The sequence below is a fragment of the Anarrhichthys ocellatus genome, unplaced genomic scaffold, assembly GCF_004355925.1.
Source record: "Anarrhichthys ocellatus isolate YVR2014 unplaced genomic scaffold, GSC_Weel_1.0 scaffold86, whole genome shotgun sequence".
In the NCBI taxonomy this organism is placed as follows: Eukaryota; Metazoa; Chordata; class Actinopteri; order Perciformes; family Anarhichadidae; genus Anarrhichthys; species Anarrhichthys ocellatus.
In genome coordinates this window covers 443,719-460,593 of record NW_022280116.1, presented here as the reverse complement: position 1 = coordinate 460,593, position 16,875 = coordinate 443,719, and the positions used below count along the sequence as shown (strand labels likewise).

Sequence of the window (16,875 nt, the reverse complement as noted above, 5' to 3'; positions counted from 1 at the left end):
TAAAAAAAAAAAGGATGTGGAGGCTGTGAGGCGCTGGATGATCAGTGGATCTTGAGCAGCTCCCAGTGGTTGGTCTCATGACAACAGCCTGGGCGACAAAACCCTGAAGTGATCTGTGGGTAGGAGAGCTGCACTCCAGCCTCGTGGTAGTATGGAGTTGAGATCATTCCAATTTCATGCACTGCTGATCAATGCCATGGACGAGATGAAGGGATGTGTTCGTTGTCAAGATTTTGATGCAGTATACGTCTATGAGGAGGGATGTTTCTCCTATAACTGCCCTCCACGTTATTGGGGCGTATAATCAGTTGCTTTAAACTTATCAGGAAACTCGGTATTAAAGAAGAAGAAGAATAGTATAATGTAAATCTTAACTATTTATTCATAAATCTTAACCTGCAGTATTAAATACCTATTATTAGTTGAAAATAGTTGACAAGCATCGGGGTCGGGTGCTATGCAGACCGGGCGGCGGGTCGGGCGGGAGGCCCGGGCATGCCGATCGCCGGCGGCATAGACTAGCTCTAGGGACGTGGAACGTCACCTCGCTAGCGGGGAAAGAGCCGGAGCTGGTGCAGGAGGTGGAGCGATACCAGCTAGAAATAGTTGGACTCACCTCCACACACAGCGTTGGCTCTGGAACCAAGCTCCTGGAGAGGGGTTGGACTTTGTCCTTTTCCGGAGTTGCCCAGGGTGAGAGGCGCCGGGCGGGAGTGGGGATACTCACGAGCCCCCAGCTGAGCGCCGCTGTGTTGGAGTTCTCCCCGGAGAGCGAGAGGGTCGCCTCCATGCGCCTTCGGGTTGCCGGGAGCAAGGCTCTGACTGTGGTTTGTGCTTATGCACCAAACAGCAGTTCAGAGTATCCGGCCTTCTTGGAGTCGGTGGGAGGGGTCCTGGAAAGGGCGCCGCCTACCGACTCCATAGTTCTCCTGGGGGACTTCAACGCTCACGTGGGTGATGACGGAGAAACCTGGCGGGGGGTGATTGGGAGGAACGGCTTGCCCGATCTGAACCCGAATGGTGTTTCGTTATTGGACTTCTGTGCTTGCCATGGTTTGGCCATAACGAACACTATGTTCGAACATAAGGTGGCTCATAAGTGTACCTGGTACCAGAACACCTTAGGCCGGAGATCAATGATCGACTTTGTAATCGTATCATTTGATCTGCGGCCGTATGTCTTGGACACTCGGGTGAAGAGAGGAGCAGAGCTGTCAACTGATCACCACCTGGTGGTGAGTTGGATCAGATGGCAGGGGAACCAGTTGGAAAGACCCGGCAAACCCAAACGTGTAGTGAGGGTGAACTGGGAACGTCTGGCGGAGGACCCTGTCCGGGAGGTCTTTAACTCCCACCTCCGGAAGAACTTCTCACACATCCCGAGGGAGGTTGGGGACACGGAATCCGAGTGGACCATGTTCAAAGCCTCTATTGTGGACGCGGCCGCTAGGAGCTGTGGCCGGAAGGTCATCGGTGCCTGTCGTGGTGGCAACCCGAGAACCCGGTGGTGGACACCGGAGGTGAGGGAAGCCGTCAAGCTGAAGAAGGAGACCTTCAAGGCCTGGTTGGCCCAGGGGTCTCCTGAAGCAGCTGACAGGTACCGGCAGGCCAGAAGGGCTGCAGCGGCGGTGGTCGCGAATGCTAAAACTCGGGCATGGGAGGAGTTCGGGGAGGCCATGGAGAAGGACTTTCGGTTGGCCTCAAGGAGGTTCTGGCAAACCATCCGACGGCTCAGGAAGGGAAAGCAGGGCTTACCCCAGGCTGTTCTCAGCAGGGGGGGGGAACTGCTAACCCGGACGGAGGACATCGTCGGGCGGTGGAAAGAGCACTTTGAGGAACTCCTAAACCCGACCAACATGTCCTCTGCAGAGGAGGCAGCGCCTGAGGACCTAGGGGGAGGCTCACTCATATCCCTGGCAGAGGTCGCCGAGGTAGTCAAAAAGCTCCTTGGTGGCAAGGCGCCGGGGGTGGATGAGATCCGCCCTGAGATGCTGAAGGCGCTGGACATGGTTGGGCTGTCCTGGCTGACACGCCTCTTCAATGTCGCATGGGGGTCGGGATCAGTGCCCATGGAATGGCAGACCGGGGTGGTGGTTCCCATCTTCAAAAAGGGGGACCAGAGAGTGTGCTCGAATTACCGGGGTATCACACTACTCAGCCTTCCGGGGAAGGCTTATGCCAGGGTGCTGGAAAGGAGGCTCCGACCGCTTGTCGAACCTCAGACTCAAGAGGAGCAGTGCGGATTCCGTCCCGGCCGTGGAACAGTGGACCAGCTCTTTACCCTCGCAAGACTACTGGAGGGGTTCTGGGAGTTTGCCCAACCAGTCTACATGTGCTTTGTGGACTTGGAGAAGGCTTTCGACCAGGTCCCTCGGGGGGTCTTGTGGGGGGTGCTGCGGGAGTATGGGGTGCCGGACCCGTTACAACGGGCGATCCGGTCTCTGTACGGCTGCAGTAGGAGCTGTGTCCGCATTCTCGGCAATAAGTCAGACACGTTCCCGGTGGGTGTTGGCCTCTGCCAGGGCTGCCCTTTGTCACCGGTCCTGTTTGTGATTTTCATGGACAGGATATATAGGCGCAGCCTGGGGGCGGAGAACGTCAGTCTCGGGGGTCTCGGGATCGCTTCTCTGCTATTTGCAGATGATGTGGTCCTGTTAGCCTCCTCGGATTGTGACCTCCAGCATTCACTGGGGCGGTTTGCAGCCGAGTGTAAAGCGGCGGGGATGAGAGTTAGCACCTCCAAATCTGAGGCCATGGTTCTCTGCCGGAAACCGGTGGATTGCTCCCTCCAGGTGGGGACGGAGTGCCTACCTCAAGCGAAGGAGTTCAAGTATCTCGGGGTCTTGTTCACGAGTGAGGGTAAGATGGAGCGGGAGATCGACAGACGGATCGGTGCAGCTGCAGCAGTAAAGCAGGCGCTGCACCGGACCGTCTTGGTGAAGAGGGAGCTGAGCCGGAAGGCAAAGCTCTCAATTTACCACTCGGTCTACGTTCCTACCCTCACCTATGGTCACGAACTCTGGGTCGTGACCGAAAGGACAAGGTCGCGGCTACAAGCGGCCGAAATGAGTTTCCTCCGTAGGGTGGCCGGGCTCAGCCTTAGAGATAGGGTAAGGAGCTCAGTCATCAGGAGGGAGCTTGGAGTAGAGCCGCTACTCCTTCGCGTCGAAAGGAGTCAGCTGAAGTGGTTCGGGCATCTAATTAGGATACCTCCTGGACGCCTCCCACTGGAGGTTTTCCAGGCACGTCCAACTGGGAAGAGACCCCGGGGAAGACCCAGAACACGCTGGAGAGATTACATCTCCCAGCTGGCCTGGGAACACCTCGGGATCCCCCAGAATGAGCTGGAACATGTTGCCGGTGAGAGGGAGGTCTGGGTCGGCCTGCTTGACCTGCTGCCACCGCGACCCGACCCCGGATAAGCGGTGGAAAATGGATGGATGGATAGTTGAAAATAGTTAAAAGGTATTATCAGTTTTGTTTCTAAAGTCATTTAGATAAATAACTGAACAGTGTTCAGATGTCCTAGATTTAGGATGCCCAAAACCATCACCTCACCGTACCTATTTCCAACAATTTCTATGATGAGAATAATCTACTGTCATCACTGGTGGCTCTATTCATTCAAGTTATTCATGTCCACATTGGTAGCCATTCAGTGTGTGGATTACAAAATCCAATTGCTGACACTTCCAGTAAAGAGTAGTCACTTGGCCCCCCTGGTTTACAGTTCCCACAAACGCAATACATTTTCTGACAAACCTTGTTTTTAATTTAGCGCTATCCTATCTAATGAGATACCCTAAAATGCATTACTCTTGCGACCTTACAAGAGATCCACTCTCTTGTCCTGAGAGACGAGATTTCTTGTCTCACGTGACTCAACAAAACAAAGACAGAAAAAACTCAAATCAAATTATCGCTCATTTTTATAACTAACAATTTGCAAATAATCAGAAGTTAGTTTATATACAGTGCCAGAATGGATGGCTGGAAGTGGCTTTTTATGAATCTCGAACTGCTGTGACCAAATGACCACTGGGGATAGTTTGGGAGAGTAGCAACCTACTGTAGGTGGAAAAAATGAATAATGTGCTTTGAAGGTAGATGAGCGGCACCACTATACTTATAATTTCAAGTGATTGTGTTTGTCTCAAATAGGTTTGACAATCTCCAGTGCCCTGACACTACACAAGTAACTTACTCAGACAGAAAATGCCAGTATCAAATACCATATTTACTTTCTTATTAAATCACACAGATGGTAACAATGAAAAATCCTTCCTGAGTGTCTAAACCCATTAAGGTAACTAAGCTTCTCTCCAGGTTACATCATACACATGACAATAACGTCTTGTGACAAAGCCACTTTTTTGTAATGCCAAATTATATATAAGCACATCAATATTAACTATATGTACTGTAAATGTGTTCTTGGTGCGTTTGTCCACCAAACACTTAACAAAAGGATCCATGCGTGACAGAGGACCGACCAGTATTTCAAATGTTGTCTGTTATTTCCATCTTAAATTACTTTTTTTTAATAAAATAAGTATGATGCAATCAACCATTAAATTACAGAGAATATTATAGTCCCTGTTCATCAGTAGATTTAATTGTATCTTATCTAATATTGGCATAATTTACAGTATACATACAGTACATACAAAGTTAATGTCACTGACCTTAAAAATCAACAATACATATTTTTCCTCTAACCTGTGTTTCCATTTATCAACCTAGATTGTTTTGGTGCGAGTTGCCTAGTTTTGGAGATATCGGAGATAGAGACGTCTGCCTTCTCCATATAATGCACTGTATGGCTCTCGGCTTGTTTCATGTATGAACTATGGTTGAAAGAAAAGAGTTCTGTGGATTATCTTGAGTAACCGGGTCATGATTTCTGGAATAAGACATTGAGGCTGAATTTTTCAAATGTATTTTTGGCGCTTTGAGCGCCGCAAGCCGAGAGCCATATAGTCCCAATATATAGAACTAGACAACTTACACCAAAACGCTCCAGACTTGATGAGTAACACCACAGGTAAGAAGAAAAATATGCATTTTGGATTTGGGGGGGCGAACTGCCCCTTTAACAAAAATATTGACAAACTTAAAAACTCTTGATAAACTAAAGAAAATAAAGAAAACATTTCCTGCAGCTTGATAAGTGCAAAACGCAAGTGTAAAGCTTGCTGGATAACCCTGTGCGTACACAACTCGCAGACGACGGGACAGTACGCGTGCACATCTGCATGTGTAGGCTGCCTGTCCCTTGGTGACCTCATTTTCTTTGTGGCTCGGTGCGGCCCTGCCCCCTCCAGACAAAATCCATAATTCCTATTTGATGGTGCAGTCAGGCTGGGCTTTCTAGAGGACACTGTCTGAAATTGATGCGTCTCATTTCAGGTCTACTGAGGACGCCAATTACTCTTTGGAAACTCTTTGAGGATGCTGGTGCAACACTCTCTATCCTCGCTCTGTTGTTTCTGTCTCGCTCTCTATCCCTTTTCCTACTGATTCCCTCTCTCTCTCTCTCTGCACGGCCTTTCCATGCTTCTACTGTATACTTTTGAGCCTCTTGTTTGCCTCTGTATTTCATTGTCAACCTCTGCTGTCACTCTCACCGTTGTGCACATGTGAGTGTTTGTGATACTTTTGCCGGAGCTGTGTGTGGATTTTAGTCACATTAATTGACCAGCAAACTTTCTGATCAGGCTTGCAGCATGTCACTATTTCCAACGATTGGTTCTTCTTTTTTCGCATTACTGAAATGTGTGGTGCAGTTACAGAGGATCATTATCACTCCAGTTGTGTGGAAATAATTCTAAAACAGCAACCCTTCAGTAGGAAATGGCTCTGTACCGTCAATACACCAATTTGATTGTTGAATGTGTTCCTGTTCGACCGAGATTTAATTGGCTGGTGCTGTGCTTTTCTTTTCCTTGGAAAGAATGTCACTGTGTGCTCATCAAGCTATCCATTCTGTTACTGCTGAAACCATTTACTTTTAGTAGGTGATGAAAATGTTAAAAAGATGGACCATGTCCTAAATATTTAGATTTAGACCTTATAGTCTGGGTATATTTAACAAGGGTATTTATTTTCTTAATTTGTGATGTGTGATGATTTTACTACCTGTTGCATTTTGCAAGGTCAGCCAGTACGAGAGGGCCAGTTCGTTCAACAGCAGATGTCTGGCTACTCAGAAATTATTGCTTGAGCTTTTGTTCCACTAATAGTTGTTTGGATGGGTTTCTGTAAGATGCCTATTAGTCAACCTTTTTCCAAATGATCCGAGGACTGCACTAACATACTTTACTACAAACCTAAAGCCATTCATGGCCATTTTTGACATATCTGTTTAAGATGCTGCAGTTGCCCCTTACAGTTATGATTGTTGTTCAGTGGTCTGTAATTAGATGCAACACTCTTATCTTGGCTATATCTGCCCCGGTAGATCCCCCTTTGGATTCCGCCTTTTGGATAGTGATAGTCTGCTGATCCCCCTAAGGATCATGCCCCTCAACAAAGAGTCCCTTTGAGAAGAACACGGTCTTCCTAATCATGACTGCACCCTGCTGCAAAAATACAATCTTACCAGTGAAACTTGTTTCATGCTGTCCCTCCAGGTTTTGTCAACAGTTTTGAAACGGCGTCCCTCCTCAGGCATCTGAATCAAGATGTCCGGGGAGCTGAATATGGGCTCCAGGTAGAGCCAAGTGGACTGCACCTTCAACCATTCATCCAGGATCTCTTGGAGGAGCATCAATTTGCCCTCCCATTCCCTACAGGAGAAGATGACTACATGTGAGAGGGAATATACACCTACAATTAATATCACTTAACTGGGAAAACAAAATCATTTTCCACTTTTTGTGGAAGGACAAGAAGCCCAGAATGGAACAGTAATAATGATCACAACACAAAGGAAAAGGAGGTTTGGGAATCCTGGATGTCTCTTTATATTATCTTGCATTTAATGCCAGATATCCTCTGATCTGTGGTTAGTTCACTCAGTGGCGAATTCCCAACAGGATTGCATGGCTTTTGCAGCCGCTAAACCTGCACAAATAAGACAAAAAGAAACCGTACAAAGGGTGAAATGCACTCCTAACTTAATTGCCAAGCAAACAGCTTCTCTTGAGCTATTTGCACATGTTTAAAATAATATGGTAATAAGCAAACATTTGGCACAAAGTTGGCCCCAATTCACAAAAATCTGTGCTAATAGCCCCATGCAGTTACAGGGAAATTATTTGCATCTTCAGAGCGTTGGTGGTAACTGAAGCGCATTCATGAGTTTCCAGTGATGATGGATGCAATGACAGTTGTGTCATGAAAAATAAATGAATATAGCGCCCTTATACCTGTAATCTTTTGAAAATACATGAGAAAAAAAAACAAAGGAAAAATAAAATTTTTGTATAAACAAATTAACAAACAATTTCCGTCCTTTCCCGTAACAACAAAAGGCTAATTGCATCCAGCTGCAAAACTTTATACGCGAGTTTGCGCTATAATATCATTAGCGCAATATCTTTGGTGAATCTGACCTTGGGACAAGGCAGATAGCGGTTGCAAATGATGCGTAAATGATGATGCTATCAGTGACCGCAATCAATACTTGGTGAATTTGCCCCTCAGTATAACATGTAGCTGGGATTGTCTTTTCATCCTCACTGTGGTATAATCCACTTACACCCACAAAGCTACATAACGGCATTAAAAAGGTCTCATGTGATATCACAAAGAAATTCATTAAAAAAAACGTACACAGTAGCTGCTTTAGCCTCCTGCCAAGTATTGCAAAATACCTTTCTAAAAGCTAAAGGGAATCCTGTGTCAAACTGTGGCTGGAAGCAACATATAATAACCTCACAAATTACAGAGGACGGGGAAATGACATCATTGGCTGAACTCAAGAGGCAGATAAAAACCTGAATGAATTACACAGTATGCTCAATTGAAGCCATAGTTTCACGAAGAATATCTTAACTACAATCCTGAGAGTGGCAAACCATTCAGGTCTTTAGCTTCAGATAGCTTCTCAGATGATATTTCAGTCTGTGTGTCCTGCCCAGTCAGGACTGGTTCACCAAACAAAGCAATATCCGCCAGCGTAAACAGAAGACAATATAACTGCCAGGGTGAAAATATAATGCTGGGGCATTATATTAGTCAATCACACCAGTTTACTACCAAAGTAAAAGCTGTTGATTAACAAACAATACAACTTAAAGTATCCTGTTTTGTACTTTCAACTAGGCCTACCATGTGTACTTACTTTATAACATTAGTGAATTGCTTTTTTTTTTTCAAACAAGCAAAATAATTCTCAAATAAATCTTCTCAAATCTTACCGTATCTCCACCTCAAATGGCTTAACGAAAGGTGAGCCCCTCATGGTTTGTGTCTTCACAATGTGATCGTCCAACAGCATCTGCACGTCGTCCACAGATGACAGGATGGAGGTGCCCGTGTCTCGGTAGGCCAGGAGGCTGAACTCTATGTCGCCCCACTCACTGGCCATCTTCTCCATGGCCTTCTCTACGGAGTACTCCTTGCTGGCCACCTCACTGATGCCCTCAAAGCTGCTCAGGTGCTGTTCCAGGCGCATGGATAGGAACTGAGCCACGCAGGCCTGGTCATCAGCTGGCTGCAGGGAGACGACGCCAGACACCTCCGACATGGCATCCCAGTGGCGATCACGCAGGCCTGGGTTGCACAGTATCTATGAAGGAGGAGTAGTAAAACATGACTTAAACTTTACTCATAGCAGACATAATCTATCAGAAAGACGTTTTGATCAAATTTTTAATTTTAAAGTAATTGAAACTAAAGTTATTTTGACTTCTTCTACAGATATTAAATGTTTAGGGTCGTACCTGCACTAAAGGAAGGTGCTCCTTGAAGTCTTCCACCTTAGTCTTCATAGTGGTGGATAAGCTCAGGGCTTTGGGTACATCATTGAAGCCTTTCTCCAGCTTGTACAGTGTGCGCCAGAAGTTATCAACATCCATCTCTAACTACAAGGGTGGGGTTACAAAGACACCAGAAAAAAATAGAGTGACTATGAATTAAAAATTGCCAACTGAATTAATATAATAAAACATTCCATTATACCAAAACATTATACATACAGTATATACATATAGTTAAAGTCGTGGAGGTAACTCTGACAGTTAGCTGCTGTAGTAATAAGAGCTGGGTATGAAGTTGATGGAGGAAGTGCTTTGGCTTTAATGCAGTTAACACTGACAGCAAAGGGCATTTAGGAGGAGACCTCTCCTCTCCCTCCTGTGTTTGTGCTATGGTGTTTTTTTTATAGCCTATGGTCTGTGGGAGAGTGAGAGGTGACAGAAAGGGGAGGGGCCGTAGTTTAGGCAAAGATTGGTATTAAGACTAGAATGAAATGCCACATTTGTAATCGTAGGTTAGAGTAATATAGGGCTGTACCGAATAGTTTGAAGCTTCAATACCACTGTTTTTTGTGTCTTCTTATATTTCCTTGTGCTTTTTTTATATCTTGTCTTAATGTCCCTTTATGTCTAATATAAAGTTCTTTGAATTGCCTCGTTGTTGAAAGTTGCTATACAAAAATCTTTGCCTAACGACTGCTATAACCAGAGCCAATTAGAGTTGTCTTGCTTTACAACATCAGTACAGACAGAAACTGAGATGTCAATCAAACAGTGGGAACAGGACATTGGGGCAAATTCATGTGTTTGTGAACATGTATTCACACCTGCACATCTCCGTCTCTAACGAGCTATAGAAGATGTCCCGTGAATGTCGTGTTGACGACAATGACGACTGATTTGCCACATGATTGATTTATGACATACAGTATGTTTGAAAACTGAAATCCATGAATGCCTGTGTAGGTGTGTGTGTAACAGTGTGCAAGAGAGGCAGCTTTTTAAATCCTGTAGAGTTATTGTGAATGAAACCTGAATAGCTGGTTTAAAGGAAAAGAAAGAGAGACAGAGAGCTCTCAAAGCTTTCAAAGAACACAGAATTTCAAACAAAGCTTTATACTCACGTCCAGCTGTTACAGCTGGCAATCACAATTTACAATTTACAACTAATAGTGTGACACAAATACATCCTGCAACATTTTAGTACACACACAGTGCAGGAGGTATGACGGCATCCTAAGCAGCACTGAAGCTGTAATGACACAATGTCCAACTTAATAACAAAGGAATTTCCAAACTTTGGTACCTTGTCTGGGTTCACATGCGAGAGCGGTCCATGGAGCCACTGCTCGTTCTGGTTTAGGAAAGCAGTGGCTGTCTCATAGAGGCGCAGGAAGGGTGTGAGCTGGTCCTGGATCTTCTTACGCTGCGGGTACTGGGACACAGGCCAGCCGAAGGCCTCCTCCTCCAGATTGAATTCATTTATCTTTTCAGAGTGGCAGCAAGGTTGAAAGAGAGGCACGGATGGAAGCATAGAAGTAACGAAGAAGTAGACAAAGACATAAAAAGAAAAGATAAATAGACGAGTGTCAGTATATGGATGACAAAAACCTCACAAAGCCTCTTTCAACACCTGTGACTGAGTTCTTTTTTTTTCTTTTTTTTACAGCAAATGCTGCCCTCTACAGGTTATATATTTAAAAGCACATACTGTAATTCAACTTCAAATACAATGCAATAATCCACTGTACAATGACTGTGTATCTTACGGTCAGATACATGTCTATCCACGACCACCAATTCATACATCATCTGCTCTTACATTTGTAAGCGAAGTATCTCTAAAATCAAATATTATGCTCAGCATTGAATCATACCGCAAGCAGAATGGATCTTATCAATGTAAAGTGTCCTGTACTGATACAAACAAAGACACTGCATGCTATTTGTATGATCATGTTTCTGGCATCAGTACAACTAAACTTTGTCTACATGATTTAGTGCCATATTGGCCTACTGTCACTTTGCATATAGCTCTCATTTGACAGAGCTGCTGCCACAGCTTTGAACTGCTTTTTCTTTACTCCTATATTTTCAAGCATTGAAAGCCTCGTGTACCTTTTCCGTGGCTAACTCCAGTTTAGCATTGAGGGCCTTGGATTTCTTCAAGTAGTTGCTGAGATCTGTCAGCTCACCAAAGCTGGTATACTCCTTCACCTGTATGTTGTAGCTCTCCAGTTCTTCCACAAATTGGTCGCGGCACAACTGGAATGCACAAAAAGAAATGCCCTCTTTGTTCTCTAGCAATACTTTCTTTTTTTTACATTCAGATTAACAATTTAGTCCTACAGTTCTCATGCAATAACATCCAGACTCCAGTCAACATATCAATGGGTTCGATAGATAGTGTAGAAACACAGACCTTAAGGTCACTCTGATATTGCTCTGTCTTTTCGGTAATGATCTGTTGGTGTTCCTTAAAGATGGATGGCATACGCTTGTGCCACTGGAAGGTCTGTGTGTTGAGCTCCATGTCCAATGGTGCGAGGTTGACGAAGTCCATCAGGGAACACAACTGTGCACTGGAGTCTGCCAATCGTTGCGCCAACAGAGGCATCTCTGTGGTCTCCACCTTACTAATGAAGGCCTGGATGGGAGTACAGGGCAACAACGCACACTATAGTACTTCACCTACTGCCATTGCCACAGTACAGTTAGTGGGTGTGAACAAAAACATGTAAAGTTTTCATCAGTTATTACTGACTGTATCTTTAAAGCGTAATGTCATGCCTGACTGCTTTGTGGACAGAATTGTGAGGGACAATTGCATATACTGTAAGTCACTGCACCAAGCTTGTCTGTGAGACAAACATTTGGGTTAGTCACCTTAAGCTTGATCAGTTCCTGCGTGTCAGTTGGTGTACTCAGTGCCTTCTCTGCAATCTTCTCAAATTCATCACAGAGCCTGTGGGTGGAAGAGCATTAATTCGGTGGCATATACAAAGGTTCTTACAGACCTACAATCTGATTATGGCAGAGCCTGGAGCTAAGGGGCACCATTGGGATAGAGGCCACTACAGCAGCTAACACAGGGACTAAAACTAAAAAGGGTGCTACTGTACATTCCCTTTGATCGGCACAGTTTTTATTTCGAGGAGGCACTAGATTGGCCAGGCAAAGTCTGAACTCTGAAAGCTTTATGTGTTGTTAAACCAACTAGTCAACTTTTTTTGCATCTTAAATTTCTGGGTGGTTGTGGAGAGAAAAAGTGAAAAAGGCGAACCAACTGACTTCTTGTTGATTTCCTGATGGTCCTGTAGCATCCGAGTGACCAGTTTCTGCTGTAGCTCCTGAGCACGCTTGACGAGAGAGCGGATAAGCTTTTGGGACTGAACCTCAAACATGCCAAGACGTACCACCTGAAGCCCAAAGTGTTGGTCAGTAACACATTCAACATCATTTAAGAGAGATGACTTTCATACAAGCATAGACGGGCGTAGTCACGGAAAACATCAAGGTATAAAGACTGGTGCTTTCGAGGTTTTCAGATTGTTTAGTTATCAGGATTTTTTAGATAGTGTTCCATGCAGAGTGATAGTTATTTCTGGTATTAGAGAGTAAAGAAACATTACCAATCTCATTACTGTCACTCGAAATTCTACTCTTGTAATTATATTTTACATTTTAGGTTTCTTCACACATCACCAACAGCTAATGGGCTCAAATGTCTAGGTAATATATAACTTTTACAGCCATCAAATGTTCATTTCTGATGACTTTCCCCTTGCTGATCAAGTACCTGGCATGATGTGTACTGGATCCGGTCAGCAAGCTGCTGGTAGTGTACCACATCCGCCATGATTTCCTGGAAGGAGTGCTGCTCACTGAGGAACTGCTCCACGTGCTCCTCCGCCAGCCTGGATACCAGTGTGGCGTATTCATCATACTCGTGGATGTACTCCTTGGGCTTGACACTTTCAGCCCAGAACACACTGCGCACCTCCTCCTGCTGGGCCTGGAGAATCTCTGGCAGGATGATGGGCTTTAAGGTGCTTCCAGTTTGGAAGCTTGACTAGGAAGACACGGAGTAGGGTGCAAACACAAACGGAAAAACTAAATATCGAATGCCATGATGAGCTACTGCGATTTTGAAATACAGAACAGGGCATCCGGACAACAAGACTGCAGGAAAAAAAACAGTGTTTAGAGTTTTTGTTGTCTGAGAGAAGTGTTGATTCAACTTCATGATCATTTTGGAGGCTGCAGTTTGGGGTGCTGTTGAACTGAATTGTGTTATCCTGACAGGTGTCTCCATTATTCTGTATACGCCGTTTACATCAGTGAGGGAAGGCTAAATAAGAAAAACGCCTTGTTATAATGATTCTTGAAAATGATCATAAAGTTGATGCAACAAGTGAATTGTAACCTTCATGAAGGTAGGATTTATTGCAGGGTTGTTGTGTTAGACTGCGTTAGTTTCAGCTCGGGGTACCTAATAAACTGGCAACTAATTGTGCATACTAAACACACACTGTCCCTCTTACCCATTCTAGGAACAGCTTGGTTTCCACGCGAGGCACCGTGCTGATAGACCTGAGCATGAGCTCATAGATGTGAAGGAGGGCCTCCTCGTACAATTTGAGTTCGGGCTCAAAATTGATCTCCCCGTCCTCCAGGATCAGATGCAGCACAAAGCCCGGGTGCTCATAGGCTCGCTCTGACTGCTAAGATGGTGGAGCCAAAACAAGGCAGAGAAAGAACGCAACTGTTAGTGTCCACCTGTACGTCTAGGTCAAAATCTAAACATTTAATGAAATTATATGATAATTTCTTCCAAATCCAGGATGTTCGACTCTACTAAAATATATTATTATATCAGTTTTGTAAGCATTCTCCTACCGGGTCTTGTGAAAATAGGTGTGTGTAGTCCCTCATTGAGTTTAATGCAAGGCTCTGAAGCTGGGAGGTCATCAGTGCAGCGGCACAGTTGAAGAAAGATAGCAGTTTGGCTTTGTGTATAGAGGCCGGCATCAGCATGGACCTGCACCCCTGATAGTAAATGTTTTGTACTTCGGGAACCCAACTGGTGTAGAAAACAGCACATTGAAGATTATATTCAGAGAATAGTCAAATGGTCAAAGCTTCAATTTATTTTACGAATGGCAACTTAGAAGATGTATTTAACTGAGCACAGGTATCTTGGTGTTAAGTTAAGTGGACTCACTGATTGAGGAGGATTCCTCTGGCTTTATCAACATGTCTGGTGACAATTTGCTGAAACTCAGGGAGCTTCATGGACTCCTCTCTGCTGTGGAACTCCTCCACATCTATCAGACGGAGATTTCTACAAGCAGGTCATCCAGCAGGGTGAGATAGGCAAACAAAGATCTACTGCAGCAGTTGTACTTTCAGGGGTGTGTGACATGGGATAACATAGAAGTGTCTTTAGAAAAGCACAGACACATTTTAGATTTTTTGTAGATGATCTAACACCATTTTCTATTATTCAACACTTTGTCATGGTTCTTCAAAAACCTGTCCGTGCCGTTAAAGCAGCTGTAATTTTGGAAACAAGAAATTATTTATAAGGTTTGAACTTTTTTTAAATTTACATTTTAAAATTAAAAATATAATTTAAAATCATGCACATATATTTTATTGGTTGCTGTGTCAATACCTACATGTTCAGCTGAAAACGGTGCTCCCAACTGCCATATGTTATACATTAGCATAATAATTGACCTACAGTTACCATATGTGATGAATAGAATTTAGAATAACATTCAATAATGCATAATAGCCTGCTGACAAGTACTAATGTATGTGTGTCATGTATGTGGGTCACATACTGACTTTTTAATTCAGTATTATAGAATAAAAGATCTAAAAAATATTGAACACAGTATGTTGTTTTTCCATTTATAATAATTAAAAATATAAATATATTTTTAAAGGCTAATTTGACTTACGTTAATCAAACTCACTCAACACCTACATTTAGATTTCAGTTTCATTCTAAATAGTTAAGACAATGAACCCCAAATCACATCATTGCATACTTACTTGTAAACGTCATGCCACATGTTCAGCACCTGCAGCATAGTGGGGTTGATAGAGTGAAGCTTATCTCTCATCATCTTCCGTGCATGGACAAAGGCTTTGTTCCATGGTTTTGGCATTACCTCCAGTCTGACAGTGACAGATATCAGAGGGACAGTGAAGAACAGACTTTTCATTTCCTCCAGCAAACTATATGATTCATAATGCTGAAGGACTTCCAGTCACTGCTTGGAAAAGACATAATCTATGTAGCCGTGCAACACAGTATACGTCAGCAGAGGCACTTTATACTTCTCACAAGACACACATGCAACATTCTCCGTCACGTCCTGCTGACTTACTCAAGCCTGTGGGGGGGCCGTTTGTCCTCGTCATTTTCTGAATCTCTGAATGTAAATTTCACTGCAATCACAAACAAATGATAGTAAAACAAACAATATTTTTTTCCGTCTTGTGTATTACAAGTCACCCAGTCACCACTTATTTTTGTGTAACACTGTTAATACAATACTACAAGTTCATAAGAGTTTAAATGTAATTAAATACAGATTGCTGTCTTGATGCCGAGCAGATAGTCCTCCTTAATCTCATCGACCAGTAGCTGAAGAGACGTGCTCAGGCTCCTCAGGTGGTAGGGAACCATGTCCTGAATGTTCTCCAGCCAAGAGTCCTCCATAGGAGTCACATTCACCAGGTCTACCCCTGTCTGGATGTAGTAGTTGTATCTCTGACAAGATAGAATAGCACAAACCATTCTCAGTCGCAACATTTTGAACAAACAATGCCTTGAACATGAATTTAATTTAATTTTTTGGTGACAGTGATGATAACTGGATAATGAAAAAATATCTACATCCATGGGCTTGTTGAAGGGAGGGTTAAATAGTTGTGGAGCATGTCATACATATTAAGTGCACAACATTTACTATGAGGGGTGCAGTAAATATTCCTTTTCCATGTTGTGTTCACTTATTTATGTGTAAATTAGACCACTGCACATACAAATGCTAAAATAAAAAAACAGTGTACTTAAATGTATTGTTTGGCCTGAGTATAAGCGATAGTAGAATTCCAACTATATTGAAGATTTGTTTCTTATATTGAACAAAGACTGCACTGAAAAAGTATCCTACCTAGCAACTGCAACCACTGAGACCAACAAAACAAAACAGTGATTAAAAGGCCACCATATCGAGTGTCCTGAAAAGATTATGATTAGCACACCACCTTCATTATGGGCACATAGACAAAAGGGGGTCTGTGATATAATACATGGCTTCAAGTGTGTCTTGCTTTTCACCATTTCACGGTTATTCTTTGCTGTAAATTTGGAAGAGCCACATGGTGGAGAGTCTCCGTCCTCCTCCTCCTCCTGACTAAAAAGAGTGAAGAAATGTGAGTCACAACAATTGCTTCTAAATGATATGGATAGTTAAGCTTTATAAAAACAATACACCAACTCACCATATGAATTTAACCAGAGTTGCGCGGATATTCTTGCGCTTTTTTATTTCTGTGAGGCTGCTGCTGCTGCCATGCTTGGACGTCCTGTGGATCTGCACGGCCCTTCTGCTCTGGAGCAGGTTCCGGCCTCTGCCACAACTTTGACCACTGGGTCCACTGTCATCATCGATCAGGTCCTCTAGTACAGCACACACGGGCGATCAGATCAGCACAAATAACACGGTCCTTAAAGGAGTTACTAGAATAGCCCAATGTGATCAGAACTCACTATTCACAGCTGCTTCAGTTCCTTGAGCTGTCGGCCGGAGTGGAGGAAACAGCGAAAATGAAGGTATTGCATCCATCCACGGCTGCTTTCTGTGGACCTGACAAATAGTATGATATATATGATATAGATCATATAATATCATATATAAGAGGTATCGACCAG

At 43.9% G+C, this 16,875-nt stretch overlaps 1 protein-coding gene across 2 annotated transcripts in view; it reads right to left on the bottom strand.

Annotated features, from left to right (window-relative positions):
- Nucleotides 1-16,875, bottom strand: part of dnah7 (dynein, axonemal, heavy chain 7) — a 69,934-nt gene that overhangs the window by 52,858 nt on the left and 201 nt on the right. For both annotated transcript variants that reach the window (XM_031874988.1, XM_031874989.1), the window contains exons 2-19: nt 16,714-16,810; nt 16,446-16,623; nt 16,282-16,357; nt 15,528-15,708; nt 15,323-15,383; nt 14,985-15,110; nt 14,146-14,265; nt 13,821-14,004; nt 13,466-13,645; nt 12,721-12,993; nt 12,213-12,340; nt 11,808-11,886; nt 11,344-11,568; nt 11,040-11,186; nt 10,228-10,407; nt 8,889-9,029; nt 8,364-8,734; nt 6,602-6,788 (exon numbers count right to left, since the gene is read on the bottom strand). In XM_031874988.1, coding sequence (XP_031730848.1) covers nt 6,602-6,788; nt 8,364-8,734; nt 8,889-9,029; nt 10,228-10,407; nt 11,040-11,186; nt 11,344-11,568; nt 11,808-11,886; nt 12,213-12,340; nt 12,721-12,993; nt 13,466-13,645; nt 13,821-14,004; nt 14,146-14,265; nt 14,985-15,110; nt 15,323-15,383; nt 15,528-15,708; nt 16,282-16,357; nt 16,446-16,623; nt 16,714-16,810 — 2,934 coding nt within the window. The remainder of the gene's footprint in view (nt 1-6,601; nt 6,789-8,363; nt 8,735-8,888; nt 9,030-10,227; nt 10,408-11,039; nt 11,187-11,343; nt 11,569-11,807; nt 11,887-12,212; nt 12,341-12,720; nt 12,994-13,465; nt 13,646-13,820; nt 14,005-14,145; nt 14,266-14,984; nt 15,111-15,322; nt 15,384-15,527; nt 15,709-16,281; nt 16,358-16,445; nt 16,624-16,713; nt 16,811-16,875) is intronic.